Below are 17,145 nucleotides of genomic sequence, written 5' to 3' on the forward strand. Positions count from 1 at the left end.
CTACTCCAGAAACTTCATCGCATCGCGGACCGAGATTCCCTGCTCTTAAGAGGTGACCTTAACTCTCGGCATACAGACTGGAGTTATCGGTACAACATGGCACGGGGTCGCAGATTTTGGACTACGTTCCAAGACCTACCTCTCACTAACCATAACTTTCCCACACCAACTCGAATCGGCAATAGCGTATTTATGGAAACTAGGCCGGACCACACACTTAAACCATTTCCTTAAAAGGACTGTCATGGTCACCTTCGCACCACACACTCGGAAGCGTACATTACATTACCGCCATCCAAAGGCTTCACACACAACACAGCCGTCGACTTCTCACCCACAATCTTATTAAATGGGACATTATCCGGTCCGCACAGCGAGAATTCCAAGGCATCCCGATACAAGACTTTGGACCTAAACGCACACACACACACACCACATTACTACATCACCCGACGCCCCCACAATGTACGCGCTCCTGGCCCTCCTCTGGGAGGCACACCACAACATCCTGGAGATATAGAAACAATGAAAACATAATCGAAAGTTAAAACCCAGACTGGCCGCGCTACAGACAGAAATCGCTGCACACGCAGAGGAGCTGTGCCGTTCCAACTGCGGTCAAGTATGCAACAGCATATATGGCAACTTCTGTACCAAGAACGTATGGCAACTCCTACGGCACCTTGTTGACCCCTCCCCCCACACACAGCATCACAAAATCAGCAGCAGCAGCAGCAGCAGCAGCAGCAGCAGCAGCAGCAGCAGCAGCAGCAGCAGCAGCAGCAGCGCCGCCGCCGCCGCCGCCGTGGGAAAGTTGAAGGAACGGCAAATAAATATTCGCTTAAAAGAAGCTTTGCCCTGAATAAGCAATTGCGCAGTTAAGACGTACATTTATTGCACTTAGGATATTTAGGTACCAGTTTGCATTCTTACCGTAATTTCATAGAGAATAGTGCCAGTCAATGGAATTTATTGCCGTGTAGCACAGTTAAAAGCAGATTCGTAGAAAATTGGTCGTTTGAATCAAGCAGTTCGACTTGTGTTTTTTGCTTTGTAGTGCACTACGGACATCACTGTTTTCCAGGGAAAGCGAGCACTTGCAGAAATGAGTCACTAATAATAAAATGAGAGTGATCGTAAACTTCCCATCACCGACGGAACACTTTGTAAACTTCATTACGCTGTCGCTATGGTCGTTGCACTTGGAATCTTGAATAAGTCAGAAAAACATTGTCGTAACATTGACGCTTTGTGTGCGAGCAAGAGCAGTAGTAAGTGTGTAGGTTCAGCGCTTGATTACCTTGTGAAAAAAGCAAATTTTACGCCTAAACAATTATGTCCAGAAAACGGCATTACCTGTGAATGACTCAGTGTTGGCTGCGCCTGCACTCGAGCGTGCACAGATAGGTTCAGAGCCTTCCTTCATTTTCAGCACTATGCGACCTTTCAGTTGAAGCACGGTGTTTGCGTTTTTGTTCCCTATTGCTCATATACGGTTAGCTTACATATACATAGAGGGTTTTACGTTTAGCTTCCAACAGCATTATTCCATACCTATCTTGTCGAGACGAAGCTTCAAGAAATACCATGTTACGATAAATATGTCAGATAGTATTTTCTAATGTAGGCGCATTGAATGTGGAGTCCAAAATTCTGAAGGGCAGTATCGTATGTTAAAACACTCGTTTGAGCAATCAGTTATATCTTGTAATAGTTGCTAAAAGGAAAAACCACCATTTAAATTTTGTACACTAATACAAGAACGCCCTACATCCAGGCAGTTCTATGTTCTGAAGTATTACTTGCGAAAAAAGTTAAACTTAAACACTCGGTTATTCAAGACTTCTCATTATAGAACATGCCCCATTCAAGAACCAACCCTCTTCGTGTTTTGTTTCTATAAACTCTGTGTGGTTTTATAATCAGTTGGGTACTTCTCTTTTCAGTGGACGAATTCATTTTTATTTCACAGAAGAATGGGTAGACTTAGCCTAATTCTGCTATTGAGCATAAGAGCCTATCAATCTTGCCCTGGCACCAGAGCACAATAATCGTACCTAAAGCGAGGCAGAAGCAATTTATCAAACTTTAAAATAGTTTTTTTCGTGTGTATCGCCGAATGCGCGAGCGTAAGATCTAATACGCTTTTCCTCCGCGGGCACAATATTGGTTGTTTAGGGGCTATGGTGTTAAACTGCTAAGGTTGATGTGGTGGAATGGAATCCCGGCCACGGTGGCCGCTTTTTGATGGGGGGTGAAATGCGAGAACGCCCAGGTACCTATATTTAGGTGCCCGTCAAAGAAGCTCAGCTGGTCCAAATTTCTGGAGTCCCTCACTACCGTCATGCCACATATTCAGGTCGTGAGTTTGGCACGTAAAAACCCATATTTTTTATATTAATTAGAGTTTTTAAACATTGTATTTTAAGTGTTATTATTGCAACCCTAAAATATTGTTTGTGCATTAATTACGTGCAGATTCTGAAAAATTCAACTAGGACAGAACCAAGGAGAATTGTGCTTTTGACTGACGGCGGGGAGAACGAATCCCCATCCATTACGGAAGTCAAGCCGCAACTGTTAGCGGCAAAAGTGGGAGTCGTGACCATGGCGATGGGAGAAGAAGCGGAATACGTGCTTGAGCAACTGGCTGCAGAAACGAACGCGGAAAGCTACTTTTTTCCAGACAACATTGAAACCACATCGGCGGACTACAACCCAGCCATCAACGGTCAGGCGCAGCAGTTCTCAAGTGATCGGTCGGTTAGTATGCTGTTATCCACGAGTACATCGCATAACGTAAGCTATATTTGCATGGCCATTAGCAAAACGAGAACAAGTTGAAAGTAGGAACCAACGTTTCGATAAGTGAACTTGTCTTCTTCAAGGCGACATACGCTTTCCTCGCCACAGTGTATATAGGTGGGGTTCTTCAAAAGGAGAAAGGGCGTAAGGCGAGTGGGTGCGGCAACTAGCGAAGGTGTGTTAGCTGCAAGGGTGTTGAATTGAGAATAAAGGAATGCTGCGCACAAGGCCAGTGACACGGCCGTCTGTCAATCGCGTGTCAACGGCCGTGTGTCAGCCGGTGTTTCAACGACGCGCACAGCAGCCCTCTATTACTGGGTTAGCGTGTCTCTTAAAGAGATAATAGAAAGAGCGGGAGAAACCGGTGCTCGTCGAAAAAAATAAATGGCGTAGATAAACAAAAGGCAAAAAAACGGAAAGACAAAGGATACAACAGCGCTAAGAAACCAAACTAGATGCTGCTGCTCATATCTTGAAATTTGGCATAGAGAATCGATTCTAAAGCTCCCTTTGAAACGTTTAAGGCTATTGGCTGCAATGGCTTCAACTTATGGATAATGTATGATTTTATATCATCATATCTTAGAATCATACCTTATCTACAAGCTCAACACATTGCAGCCATTAAGCATAACATTTTGAAACGGTACTTTAAATCGATTTAGAAATGTGAGAGGTAGGCTCTCCCGTTTGCCGCCCTCACCGGTTCATCTGGCCCATCGGCTGCAGTTGTGTCCGAACAGTCCAACAGACCGTTACCAAATCCTGCGAAGAACCACTCGGTCGTGCCCAACCCCCGATCTCATTCACATTCTGGTGAAGCGCACGAATCAACCTATTATTAGATGGATGCTCACATTCCTCCTGACCAGCATGCGCAACCTTGAGCCGTTTCTTTTTTTTTGTGCTGTCTTGGCCGCCGATTTGCCTTTGTCACACCACCAGCCTCATTAAGCCTTTGTTCAGAATTGACGATGATCGTTTTATTGTGGCGCACCGTTATTTGGGTGCTCTGATGTGTAAATTTGTTTATAAATTAATTTATATGCATCAAAAGTATGGGTATCAGAAAAGTGATTCTTGAGACCAAATAGAATACGAATCAAATTCTGCTAGAGGTTAATTAGACCATATCGAATACTTATCGAATAGTTTTCCTGTAATCAACAACTGCAACACAAATCCTATAAAACGATGTTCACATTCAAGAATTCTCAAAATTAGCAATCTAGTCTCTTTTGATAGGACGTTGTGAAGCGCTGTTCAATAAAAGCATAAGTGAAGCACTAAAAGCAAAAACAAAACTAAATTAGATTTTGTTATTTTACGTGAGAAAACCACGATCCACGAACCATGATTATGAGGCACGCTGTAGTGGGAAGTGGTTTCGACCAGCTGGGGTTCTTTGGGGTGCAGACAGTGCACGGGCGTTTACGAATTTCGCCTCCATTACCATGAACATCCACGAATACTATATGAATCGCGGCCGCCGCGGCCGCGATTACGGTGGGTCAGCTTTAGAAAGAAGCAAGTCAGCTTTGGCCTTGCACTCATAAGCGCGAGATCGCGAGATCGAGTCCCGACTGTTGCGGCAGCATTGCGATGGGGGTGAAATTCAAAAACGCATTTTTACCGTGCATTGAGTGCCCGTTGAGAAACCTTACATGGCCTAAAGTAGTCCGATGTTCCCCAATAGGGTGTGCCTCATAGTCAGATCGGCGTTTTGGCACATAAATAGAATAATTTAATTTTACAGCGACGCTGTATATGGCAGCCGATTCCTCCGTCCATGCGTCTGTCGGTCGCCTGTACGCCAAAAACTCCTCCGGCGCAACCCGATGGCATGCGCGAAAAACAAAGAAATAAAAGCGCGCGCGATTGTTATTCATTAAAACTTCTTTCTGGGCAAGTTGGTGCATGCTCAATTTGAAAATATAACACTGCTAACACATAGAACCACACAAGAACAAGGACGAGAGACAAGCGCTCACTGTCAACTAAATTTTAATAATCGATGACGGACACCTTATAGAAGGCGAAATGCAGAGTTGAATTGGAAGGGAGCGATGCAATGGGGAAAAAATGACATGCGGCTCGATGAACGCACGTGTCGGCAATCTACAGAAACAGAACCAGAAGCCGTGCAGGGGCGTCTGCGGCAGCAGGCGTTTGGTGTGTTGCGACACCACGTACCCGAGCACATGGGGGTTGGACCCTCCCGCGTCTAACCGTGCGCGGCTTATGCGTGTCCGGGGAAAAGGGGATCCTAGAGGTTGAGCCGATGCCATGTGTTTGGACCTTTTAAGGCCCCCAAGCGGAGGCAACACACCTCTTTGGCCTCTGCTTCACGTAGACGGCGCCCACAGACTGACCCAACCGGGGGAAATCAGCAGTCGCCTTTTCCTGTCCTCCTCTCCAATCTTCGTCTTTCTCTCTCGCCTTTTTCATCTTTCCTGTCTTCTCATCACTTCTGCTCACTTCCTAGTTTCCTGGCGTCAAGGGTTAACGTTGTTTGACTAGCCAGCCTTGGTTGTGCTATATGTGGTTATAGCAGTGATGTACGGCTGGCGTTGCCAGGGTTTCTCTTGCAGGAACTTCTGTCACGTCCCCCTGTTGGGCTCCATGGTGAGTGGTCGGCATCGCGGCCGAAAACCCAACTGTACTTATGGAAAACGCTTTTCCTAAACTCCCTGATCGCCCTCAGAAACCGGGGCACACCGAAGAGGTCTTTCAGTTTTTCGGACGCCAAGTCCACAATTTTCCTCGTTTTCACGTGATCCACTGAGCAACACCAGGTAAACAAGTGGGAACAATCTCACCGTTCCTTGCATCGATGTCTGTTACCGATGTTTTTGGTCCATAGTATAAGGCGTCGAGGATGGCTAGCGGTGACCTCCTCTTGGAGCTCTGCGATCACAAGCAATTTGAGAAACTGCCTAAAATAGTATCATTTGGGAAGACCCAAGTAGTAGTAACCCCGCACCGTACGAAGAATACGGGGGAACGCCACCAGCGGCGGAGCAGAGCGGACGCACCTTACATCGGCTCCGAGAATTTTTCACCGAGATGGCGGATATTTCACCGTAAATGGCCTGAAACCGGTCCCAAAAGGTCAGTGCAGGTGCCCGGCACCCGTCTTCACCTTTCTTCGGAACTTTCCGACCGGACTTTGTGCGCGAGAAGCGCTTTTCTATCTGACGCGGCGGCCGCCGCGCTATAGGCCTACTTTACGCCTAACGCAACGAGCGTCTCGCCACGACAGCCGGTTAGGTCTTGGCCTACCGGCGTCTGTTCCGACGCCGCTCAGCGCCATGGAGCCGTCCTTGGAGATGGCTTACTGTGTCGCGGGAGAAAATATCACCCCAGAGGAGTTCGCAAGGTACCCAAGGTGGCAGAGGGCCTTTGAAGCCCGGAAGGCTGCCTACCCCAAGCTCCAACACCTGGCGTCGAGTCCGCTCCCGGCGCCATCGGCCGGTTCCACCGGCAGTTCTTCTAGTTCAACCACACCGCCGACGGCTCCGCTGACTTCCGGCAAGCCAAAAAGGCACGCTCCTCTACCCAAGCTACCCAAAACAGACCTCAAGGTCATATTCCGACCCGGCGGCGGACTGTGCGTGCGACAGTGCAACGGCGGAGTGCTTCTCTCACTCGTATGCGCGAACGCCCGCATTGACTATAACACCGCCCGGCAGGAGGACAAACTGCGCCTGAACCCATTCAACAACTCGTTCACGATCAGTACCCCTGCGGAAGACCGAGCGAAGAGTTATGTGGCTGTGGACTCTTTGATACTAGACACCGTGAAATACCCACTCCGCGCTTACGTGGCCGCCCCTGACGATGCGGTACGTGGCATCATTTACAATGCGCTATACAATCAAAATCCAGAAGAAATCATCCAAGACTTGGTAGCTATGAATAAGAGCTCCCAGTACACGATCACTGACGCAAGACCTCTGGGCAAAACCAAGTCTATCTTAATCACCTTCATCAATGTGCAAGCGTTCCCGAAGCAGCTGAACTTTTATGGGACTCTATATGCCTGCCACCATTTCAAGGCCAAAGTGGAAGCATGCCACAACTGCTGGAGGGCAGGGCACAGAGTGGACGTGTGTCCACACCCCAAGAGCAACCGCTGCCCGCGATGCGGAGTAGAGCATCAACTCGACGAACCACCCACCTGTAACGCCAAGTGCATCCTCTGTGGAGTGGCGCACTTCACGGGGTGCAAAAAGTGTAAGGTGCGGTTTGACCGCACCGGCAAGACCAAGTCTCCACCCGCAACCGTCAAGGTGGCTTTGATCGAGAAAAAGGCTACCCCCGACTCCACCCAACAACGCAGCTCCCGCAGTCCCACGAGGCTGCTCTCGGACCCCCAGAAGAAGTCGGACAGGGCCTCTCACTCCAGGACGCAGTCCAGGTCCAGATCCCGTTCCACCACCGGGCGCGGCCGGACCAGGAGCCGCTCCACCTCCTACCCTCCTCTACCTGGGACGGAGATTCAGTCCACGAAACAGGTGAGCTGGGGGCCGCGGTCTCCGTCTCTCGAGCGGGAAAATAAGGAGCTCAGGGCCCAGCTTCAGAAACAAAGTGCCGAAATCGCCGAACTACGTGAACAAATTCAATCACTGCTTAAGCGCGACATGCATGCGCGCAGAACCGACTCTCCTAATCCCCCACCCGCCGCTAAGGCTCCCTCTGTCAGACCCCCCTCTGCGCCACAGGCATCTAACCTTCCGTCACAAGCAACGTCCCCCACCAGGAATCCCCCCCAGAAGCGCCGTGCGCAGCCTGACGGTAGCGGAGAAAATTCCCAAAACGGGACCACTTCCATGACAGACTTTGCAAACGCTATTCAAAGCATGCAACAAAGCCTCATGGCCATGCAGAAAGACAATGCCGCCTGCATGGCAAATATAGCTAACAGACTCACGGCGCTCGAGAAACGGCAGGGCACCCAGGAAGCAACCGTGTCTCAGATACAAACTCAGCTAAATGGGCTGCTAGCTTCAAATTCTACAACCTCGGCCTCCGTAGCCGAGTCTCTTCACAGTCATCATCATGGCAGCACGGCCTAACGGGGCCGTGGTATGGCAGTGGAACTGCCGGAGTTACAGGGCTAAGCGCAGCAACCTCCAACTCCACCTACAGTCCCTGCCCACAGATCAAACGCCCACAATCATAGCACTACAAGAAACACAAGGTCCCGCAAAGCTCCTTAATTACACACCTTTCGAGATAGCCAATGCGACCTCCAGCAGGTTAGCCACATTGGTACACCGAAATTAAACAGCTACGCTCCATCCACTTAATATTCCGGACATTGATGGAGTACTCATAGAACTTCTTCCCCAACACAGACACGACACCAGTCTGTTTGTGCTCAACATCTACAGCCCCCCCAAGGGCCCTGCATCCCCGCTAGTAACGGCGATACGTAAAACCTTAGACATTTGCGGAAGGAACTCACTAGTAATAGTGGGCGACTTCAACGCAAACCACACTGCCTGGGGTTACAGAAAGAACTGCCGGAAGGGTACCACGCTATGGACGCTCATCCAAAACGAGGGGCTCTCGCTCCTCAACGATCTTAATTTTCCCACAAGGATCGGCAACAGTGTCCAACATAACACAAACCCGGACCTTACTCTCACTAAGCACATACCCAATGGTACATGGCTCAATACGCTCAACTCATTGGGCAGTGACCACTTCATCCTTAGCACCTACATCCCTACCCGTACGCTCTCCAAGACACAACGCCGCCAAGTCGCCATCACTGACTGGGACAGGTTTCGAAGGATTAGAGCAGCCGCACCTGAAACCATCGATAACCTGGACACGTGGGTGCAGCAACTAATGGCAGATACCACAATGGCCACATCCCAGGTACCAACCACGTCAGACTCAGAACTCGCAGACAGTAGGCTATTACACATGTGGGAGGCACACAACAGTTTACAGAAACGCTGGCTAGCAAATAAGCACAATCGAAAACTCAAAACCCGAATCGCGGCCCTTGTCAGGGAAATAGAAGAGCACGCAACACACCTAACACGCCAACAGTGGGGGCAGCTCTGCGACCGCATGAGTGCGAATTTAGGCCTAAAGGACACGTGGTCATTTCTGCGATGCTTGCTAAACCCCGAAAATAACAAGATCCAACAGCGCAAGAGTCTTTCGCGGCTGCTGCACAGCAACCCAGCGGAAGACAAAGCACTACTGGACTCTCTGCAAACCCTATATCTGGCGGACCGCACAAGGGTCCCCTTACCTCCTTACACCGGCCAGGACAATCCAGAACTAGATGCAGACATCACTGTCTGGGAAGTCCGCGCAGCCTTACATAAGCTCAGAACCACATCCGCTCCAGGGGAGGATAACATCACGAACAAAGTCCTTCGAAACCTTGATGACAGGTCGATACAGGCGATCACCCAACTCTTTAACTCGCACTGGGCCGCAGGAACCCTCCCACCACAGTGGACCCATGCAAAGATAACCTTTATTCCCAAGCCAGGCAAGCCGCTAGATCTAAAAAACCTACGTCCGATTTCACTCACTTCATGTCTAGGTAAGGTCTTCGAACATGTCATACTAGAAAGACTCCAACAACATATGCAAACACATAATCTCTTCCCTCACACAATGATTGGCTTCCGCGGGCATCCACGCAAGACGTCATGCTTCAGCTCTCTGAAGAAGTCCTGCACCCCCGGCATGCCAAACGCACAAGAGCCATACTAGCACTCGACCTGACCAAGGCCTTTGACAATGTGGAACATACCGCAGTGCTGAACGCCTTATCCGGTCTACACGTAGGCCGAAGAACTCACGCCTATGTCACAGCTTTCCTACAGGCCAGGACTGCGGTCCTTACTGTGGGAGAACTGACAACAGACAAGGTCCAACTGGGTAGCAGAGGCACACCGCAAGGGTCAGTGCTCTCGCCACTCCTCTTTAACCTCACTCTCATTCCCATGGCCAGAGACCTGGCAAATATTCCCAACCTCTCGCACTCCCTGTATGCAGATGATATTACCTTGTGGACCACTACAGGCAGCATAGGCGACATGGAGGCGACCTTACAGGCAGGGGCCGATGTGGTGGTGGAGCGGGCTACGGCAATAGGTCTCGCGTGCTCCCCCACCAAGTCGGAACTTCTTGTTCTTCACCCCCCGAAGAGTCGCACAGACCCAACTCCAAACCCCAGCATCCGTATCCACATGAAGTCGTATTCCATTCCAGAGGTCACACAGCTACGAGTGCTTGGCATGGTCATGCAAAACAACGGCAGACATACGGCGACCTTGAACAAACTCACCACCACAGTACACCACACTATGCGCCTGATTAAGCGGATAGCCAATAGACACAATGGGATGAGAGAGCATGACTTGAGAAAGTTAGTACAGGCTTTTGTCATAAGCAGAATACTATACTCGCTCCCATACCTACATCTCAACCGGACGGAAACGGAAAAAGTGGATGCCCTTATACGTCAAGCTTATAAGACTGCACTTAACCTCCCCAGGCACACGCCAACCGAGCGCCTCCTTCGCATGGGGGTACATAACACATTTGCTGAGCTCACAGAAGCCCATCGCACAGCCCAAATTGAGAGGCTATCCTCTACCACCACAGGTCGGCACATCCTGGACAAACTAGGACTAATCCCGACTTCCAAGGCCCATCAGACATGTCCTTTACCATCGGACATACAAAACTGCATCACTATTCTCCCCCTGCCTAAAAACATGCACCCCGTGCATCACGAGGCACGCAGGCAGACCAGGGCAAAAGCCCTCTACAAACAACACCAACACGACCACCACACTGTGTGTCGACGCCGCTAGTTACCCACAGAAACCAGCCTATGCCGTAAGTGCAGTGTCCCATCAACTTGGTTACATCACAGCCGCCACAATACACGCGCGTACGTCCATAGAGGCGGAGGAGGCTGCCATAGCGCTGGCCATCTCAACCACCGCTGCCGAGGTTATCCTTAGCGATTCCAAAACTGCAATCCGCAACTACTCGAAAGGCCGAGTTCATGAACCGGCACTGAAAATGCTCAATCATCAGACCCCCTTCAGACCAATTAAGCTCATCTGGGTGCCCGCGCACGCAGGCCATCCAGGCAATGAGATGGCCCATTCTATCGCTCGAGTAGCCGTCAACCGAGCCACGCCGTCCGATGACCTGGATAACGCCAGAGACAGATTGGTCGAATATCACGAGATCACCCTCCACTACCGCGAAATGCGGTTGAGATACCCTCCCCCAGATAAATCTTTAACAAAATTGCAACAAAGTACCTGGCGCCAACTTCAGGCACAAACTTTTCTTTCTCCAGCTTTTCTCGCCCTGGTTCATCCAGGCCTATATCAACAGGAATGTACGCTCTGCGGCGCACCTCGAGCTAATTTCCATCACATTATGTTCTTATGCCCTGAGCTCCAGCCACCCTCTGAGTGGCAACTCACCGACGTCGAGGGATGGGAGACCGCGGTGTCTAGCTCCAACCCAGCCGACCAAATACGGCTGGTGGACTGGGCTCTGAGGGTCGCCGAGGGCCACAAACTCCCGGACACCCTACGCGCTCCTGAGCCCCCTCACAAGTAATCTTGTAAAAAGGCTCAAGTAATAAATGTTTACCACCATCACCACCGAAGACTACCTCCCGCGGCGTTGTCTCGCACGATGATTCGCTGGAGCTCACTGAGGCTGAGCTCTTGGAGGGCTTCAGTGAACAGAAAGTCATAAATGTCAAAAGAATTATAGTGAGGCGAGATGGCAAAGAATTCCAAACCAAACACTTGATAATCACCTTCGGCTCGAGTGTACTGCCCGAGTCAATCGAGGCCTGGTACATCAAGCTCCATGTCAGGCCGTACGTACACAATCCTCTTAGATGCTTTAAGTGGTAAAGGTTTGGCCACAGTTCACAGAACTGTCGAGGCCGGCAGACATGTGCAAAGTGCAGTGACAATAAACATTCCTCCGAAACGTGCCAGAACACTCCACATTGTGTCAACTGTGATGGCGAGCATGCCGCATACTGATGGCGAGCATGCCGCAAGGACGGCGCACGAGACAGCAGGCTAGAAGAGCAAGCTGGGAGAGGTTTCTTTCAGGCATCAATTCCTATACCCAGGAGGCTAAAGTATGGAATGGACTGAGAAGGCAAAAAGGGCAGCAGATCAACCCATTACCTTTAATTTATGAGCGAGGAAGTACCTTGGAAAACCAGGCCGATGCCCTTGGATTACATTTTGCGCATGTATCAAGTTACATAAACTATTCACAAACATTCCTTCAATATAAGCAAATTGCACAACCTAGGTAAATAAACCGTCAATGCAGACCTAATCTACCGTACGACTGTCTTTTCAATATTGCCGAGCTTAGAGCTGCGTTGCGCTCGTGTATGAACTCTGCACCTGGAGTTGACAGAATCACGTATGGCATGATTAAAAACCTACACAGTGACACACAGATGACACTTCTGGCACTTTTTAGCTCTTTTTGAGCTGCTGGATACCTCCCATCCTCATGGAAAGAAGCTATCGTTGTACCAGTCATGAAACAAGGCAAGGACCCATCCGACGTTTCAAGTTACCGTCCAATAGCACTCACAAGTTGCTTATGCAAACTCTTCGAGAAAATGATAAATCATCGTATTTTACATTTCCTTGAATCGAATAAAATGCTCGACCCTTATCAATGCGGCTTCAGAGAGGGTAGCTCGACTACTGACCAGCTCGTGCGCATTGAGGCAGGCATTCGCGACGCCTTTATCCATAAGCAGTTTTTTCTTTCTGTTTTCTTAGACATGGAAAAGGCATATGACACGACTTGGAGATATGGGATATTGCAAGACCTCTGAGAAATGGGTATTCGGGGGAATATGTTTAATGTAATGGAAAGTTACCTATCAAACCGTACATTTCGCGTTAGGGTAGGCAACGCTCTATCCAGGCCACTTACGCAAGAAACTGGGGTGCCGCAAGGAGGGGTATTAGGCTCTACCCTTCTTGTAATCAAAATCAATTTATTGCGCTTATCTATACCGCAGAGCATGTTTTATTCGGTATACGTAGATGACGTACAATTAGATTTCAAGTCATGTAATCTTTCTATTTGTGAGCGACATGTCCAGCTTGGCTTGAACAACTGTGAGAAGTTAGGAGAGGTGGAGTTCCTGCTGTATCGACAGCGTCGAATGTATAGAACTTCATTGCACGTCTTGCTGCGCACGCTCTGACGTCGTCGTTGAATGCGTGGTTCCCAAGTCCAATCCCTAGGCGGTGGCGCCATCTGTATTTAAAGCGGAGATCTTAAAAGATACGTGGTAAGCTGGGGTTCTTGCTGGTTTGTGCTTCGTTTCGTCGTTTTTTCGGTTGAGTCGCTTCGCGTGGTCGTGCGAAACTCGCCTAGTACGTTGTCGTTGTCATCATTATTGCCCATGGTCGTCGGACGCAATATGTTCTCATCGTTTCGCGCGCTTGACATATGACAGGCGCAGAAAAGTGACGAGCACAACGTCGACATCGGAGCGCACCCTTTCACCATCACCTCAGCTCTCTTAGTTCTCTGCACTGCATGCGTAACGTCAAGCATCTCAGCCGGCACAGCTAGGCAATACCAGCCAAGCTGCTTGTTTCGTCAATGGAATATTTCTGTACTTTATTGAACAATGCTGCCAACCTTTCGTGGAAGCATCTAGTAAAATTTAAAGAATTTTGACGGAAGAAAATCAGCAAAAGGACACTTTGTTGTGAAGTCGTACCATGTGTGAAGTACCGTACACTGTTGCCGAAGGAAGTTATTCACATAGTTCATTGACAGCAAAAATAGAAAATTTTAATAACTATTAAGAAACACTTATGTTCTGTAGCTGATCACTCCAATGACCCCATATATACCTATATTTTCAGTCGTCCATTTGCATTTGATCTCTATAACGAAAATTGCGGCAGAAACCATCTTACGATATCTGTCGACTGCAATGCGCCAGCTTAGAATCAATGCAGCGACACAGAAAATTGCTACTTTCGAAACTAGTTATGTATGAGGCCTGTAGTGCAACGTGACTCAACGTGACTCAGCTTGAAGCAGACCTACTGAAATCCTACCCTTTAAAACCCCACACCTATCTTCGTTACATTGACAACATATTTATAATTTGGGAGCACGGCACAAGCGCCTCAACTGACTTAATTAGCCATTTCAACCGCTTTCACCCGAGCATTAAATTTACTGCTCACCACTCTCGCCGTCAGATAAACTTCCTGGACACGACCGTCTACATAGAAAACGCAAAACTGAGAACGACACTTTACCGGAAGCCTACAGATAGCGAGCAATATTTAGACTACAACAGTCAATACCCGCGACATTGCAAGCAAGGAATTTTTGTCGGACAAGCGAAGCGTATAAGAAGAATCTGCAGCGACGAGCACGATAATATCTACCACCTAAACGACCTTCAAACAACGCTAGCACAAAGGAACTATCCCGAAGTTGCTCTCGATAGAGCTTATGATGCCACGTCAAGATTGGAGAGACAGTTGGGATTGGCGAAGAGACAGCCCACACTGGAATCTGACAGACCGCCGGCCTTTATAACAAACTATTCTAATGCACTCCCAAACATAAACAACATCATAAGAAAATACCACCCAATATTATCAAGTAACGAGCGTCTGCGAAAAGTGTTCCCGGATATACCTAGGGTTACCTATCGCCAAAACAGGAACTTTTAAGACATGCTAGTGCACACTAACGTCAGCCAACAGCATTCCCCCGTAATAAAAGAATGTTGTTGCCCAAGGTGCAAAACCTGCAGGCACCTTCAAAATGACATTAAAATTAAAAGCACCGCAAATATTTATAAAGTCAAATCTAGCTTAGCTTGTGCAAGTTCGGAGGTGATTTATATGCTTGAATATTCCTTCTGTAAGAAACAATATATCGGTGAAACAGGACAGTCAATGAACGTCAGATTGACACCACACAGACACAGCTCAAATGCTTCCCAAAGCCGTGGCCGAGTATTTCAACCAACCAGATCATAACTTTCATCAAGTTAAACTCTACATCTTACAGTCAAATTTCCGTTCTGAACAGAAAGAAAATACAGAGAATCATACCTTATTCATAAGTTCAAGACATTGCAACCAATAGGCATAAACGTTTCAAAGAGAGCTTTAGAATATATTCGCTATGATAAACTTCAAGCTATAGGCAACAACACTTAGTTGAATTTATTGGCGCATACCCCCCTTTCATTTTTTTTCCTTTCTATTCCTCTCCCTCCCCTCTTTTTTTTTCATCGGGCGTGTCAGACGCCCTTGACACGCCGGCTAACCGGTGTGGGGGTGAGGGGTGGCCCTGACTTTGACCTTGTGCGCCCTGTTCCCTTATGAAAATGGTTATGCCCTTTATGTTTACTGTATGTTTCCCGCAGTTCACATGAGGAAATGTCCTTTATGTTTCCTCCATGTTGAAATTTGGCCACTGCTTTTACGTTTCCGTCATGCGTCCTCCCTTTATTTAACGCTTATGTTACCGTACTTTGTGTTTCCTCCATGTTCAAATTTGGCCACTGCTTTTACGTTTCCTTCCTGTGTCCGCCCTTTATGTATCCCTTATGTTACCGCACTTTATGTTTCCTCCATGTTGAAATTTGGCCACTGCTTATATGTTTCCTTCGTGTGTCCTACCTTCATGCATCCTTTATGTGGCTGCAGTGATTAAATCCTGTGTTTTACGTAGACATGCATAGATGAAGAGTTCCGTGTGCACATTTTATTTTTATAAACATTTCCTGAGTTAAAAAGCTTTGCATTGGTTTTAATTGTAAGGTGACTGTTCCCTACATGATGCAGCGCACGGATTGGAACTCTGCTATGGCACAGAAATGCATGCCAATTTGTTCTAAAATTACAAAGTAATTAGACTTCATAGATTATTTCAGTATAATACTTGGAGTGCCACTGTAAGTTCCTCACTGCAGTGCTGCTGTTCTAGTTATGTCTTTGTTACTAATATAAAATGTAATGTTTGCATAGAAAGATCAGGTTGGATCAGTGCTCGCACTTTTAAAAGAAAGTTTTGACTATACTTTGCAAAGGTTTGTCTGAAACTACGAACAGTTTATTGTACTATCTGGATGTTACTGCAATTTGCCACGTCTGCTCACAGCAGACCTCTGGAATGTGGTGCTTGGGACCTGAAAAACAAAACAAAAGCCAATCTTTTTCACTTATTCAAAAATATTCATACAAGCAAGAACAGCCTGGCCTGTATGCACACAGCTAAGAAACGTGCAGCAGTCAAAAGCAGGTCATAAAAACATCAGGGCAACACAGAAGCTTTTAACTAATTGTTGTTTGAAACAGACTGAGCTGCCAGTCCACTCAGGTATTAAACTGCTCACAATTTTTTTGAACATTTCTGCAGCAACTGCTAAGTATTACATGACCTTTATATGTAGGCAACTGGCCAGCAAATCTTTGTGTTCCTGCTTGTACAGATGTCTCGTAGTTATATCTCAAGTGGTTACACTACTATATGGTAAAATTCTGGCGGGAATAAAACCAGCAGCAAACAACATCAGACTACCTGGGAAATTATCACCAAAACTTGAATATCTAGTAAATCAAACGAACAATCGATTACGAAGGTTCTAAAACCTAGGCCGCGATTTTGTAGCGATCCCTTTTCCGATGCTACTCCTTTTGCTCATTGATCTGACCGACATTCCGCTATCGTTATTAACTAGAACAGCCAGCCATGGCAGGTGGGTTATAAGAGTGGCAAACATCGAGCGGAAAGCATCGCAAGAAAATCGCATCCCGTATTAGGCAGTGCTACAAGCCACTGCCTTTACCAATCGCAGGCACTGACATCCTGTTCGGATGAAAATAATAATGAAAGCGAGCGTCTGATTGACATGCTTCGATTAAAAAGAAATTTCGCTGTTGTAATGTCGGTCTATATTTGCCTTACAATATAAAAGACAAATACGCGAGCACGTCGAACACAAACAATGCAGACAAGTTCCCGCTAAGCTGGACTTCAAACTGAACACTATAAATGAAGTAATCTTCACAGAAGCTAATATCTGTTCAAGTGTCACACATCGCAGTCGCGTGCCAACTCGCGATGCCTGTGACACATCGACATGCATTACACACGTAACTTGCGGGAATTCATATCTACGGAAGAATTTCTTGCCGGGAAACTACCGAGAAAACAGGAACTTTCAGCGTTTACGTAAATATTTGCCTATTATGTCCCAACAATAAGCGGTGGTAGCACATCACTCCATAA

General features: G+C 47.7%; 1 protein-coding gene across 2 annotated transcripts in view; it reads left to right on the forward strand.

Moving 5' to 3' along the window:
• LOC135907490 (calcium-activated chloride channel regulator 1-like) overlaps positions 1–17,145 on the forward strand; it is a 435,567-nt gene that overhangs the window by 248,738 nt on the left and 169,684 nt on the right. For both annotated transcript variants that reach the window (XM_065439176.2, XM_070541068.1), the window contains exon 10: positions 2,479–2,763. In XM_065439176.2, coding sequence (XP_065295248.2) covers positions 2,479–2,763 — 285 coding nt within the window. The remainder of the gene's footprint in view (positions 1–2,478; positions 2,764–17,145) is intronic.

The sequence above is a fragment of the Dermacentor albipictus genome, chromosome 6 (genome assembly GCF_038994185.2).
Source record: "Dermacentor albipictus isolate Rhodes 1998 colony chromosome 6, USDA_Dalb.pri_finalv2, whole genome shotgun sequence".
Taxonomy (NCBI): domain Eukaryota; kingdom Metazoa; phylum Arthropoda; class Arachnida; order Ixodida; family Ixodidae; genus Dermacentor; species Dermacentor albipictus.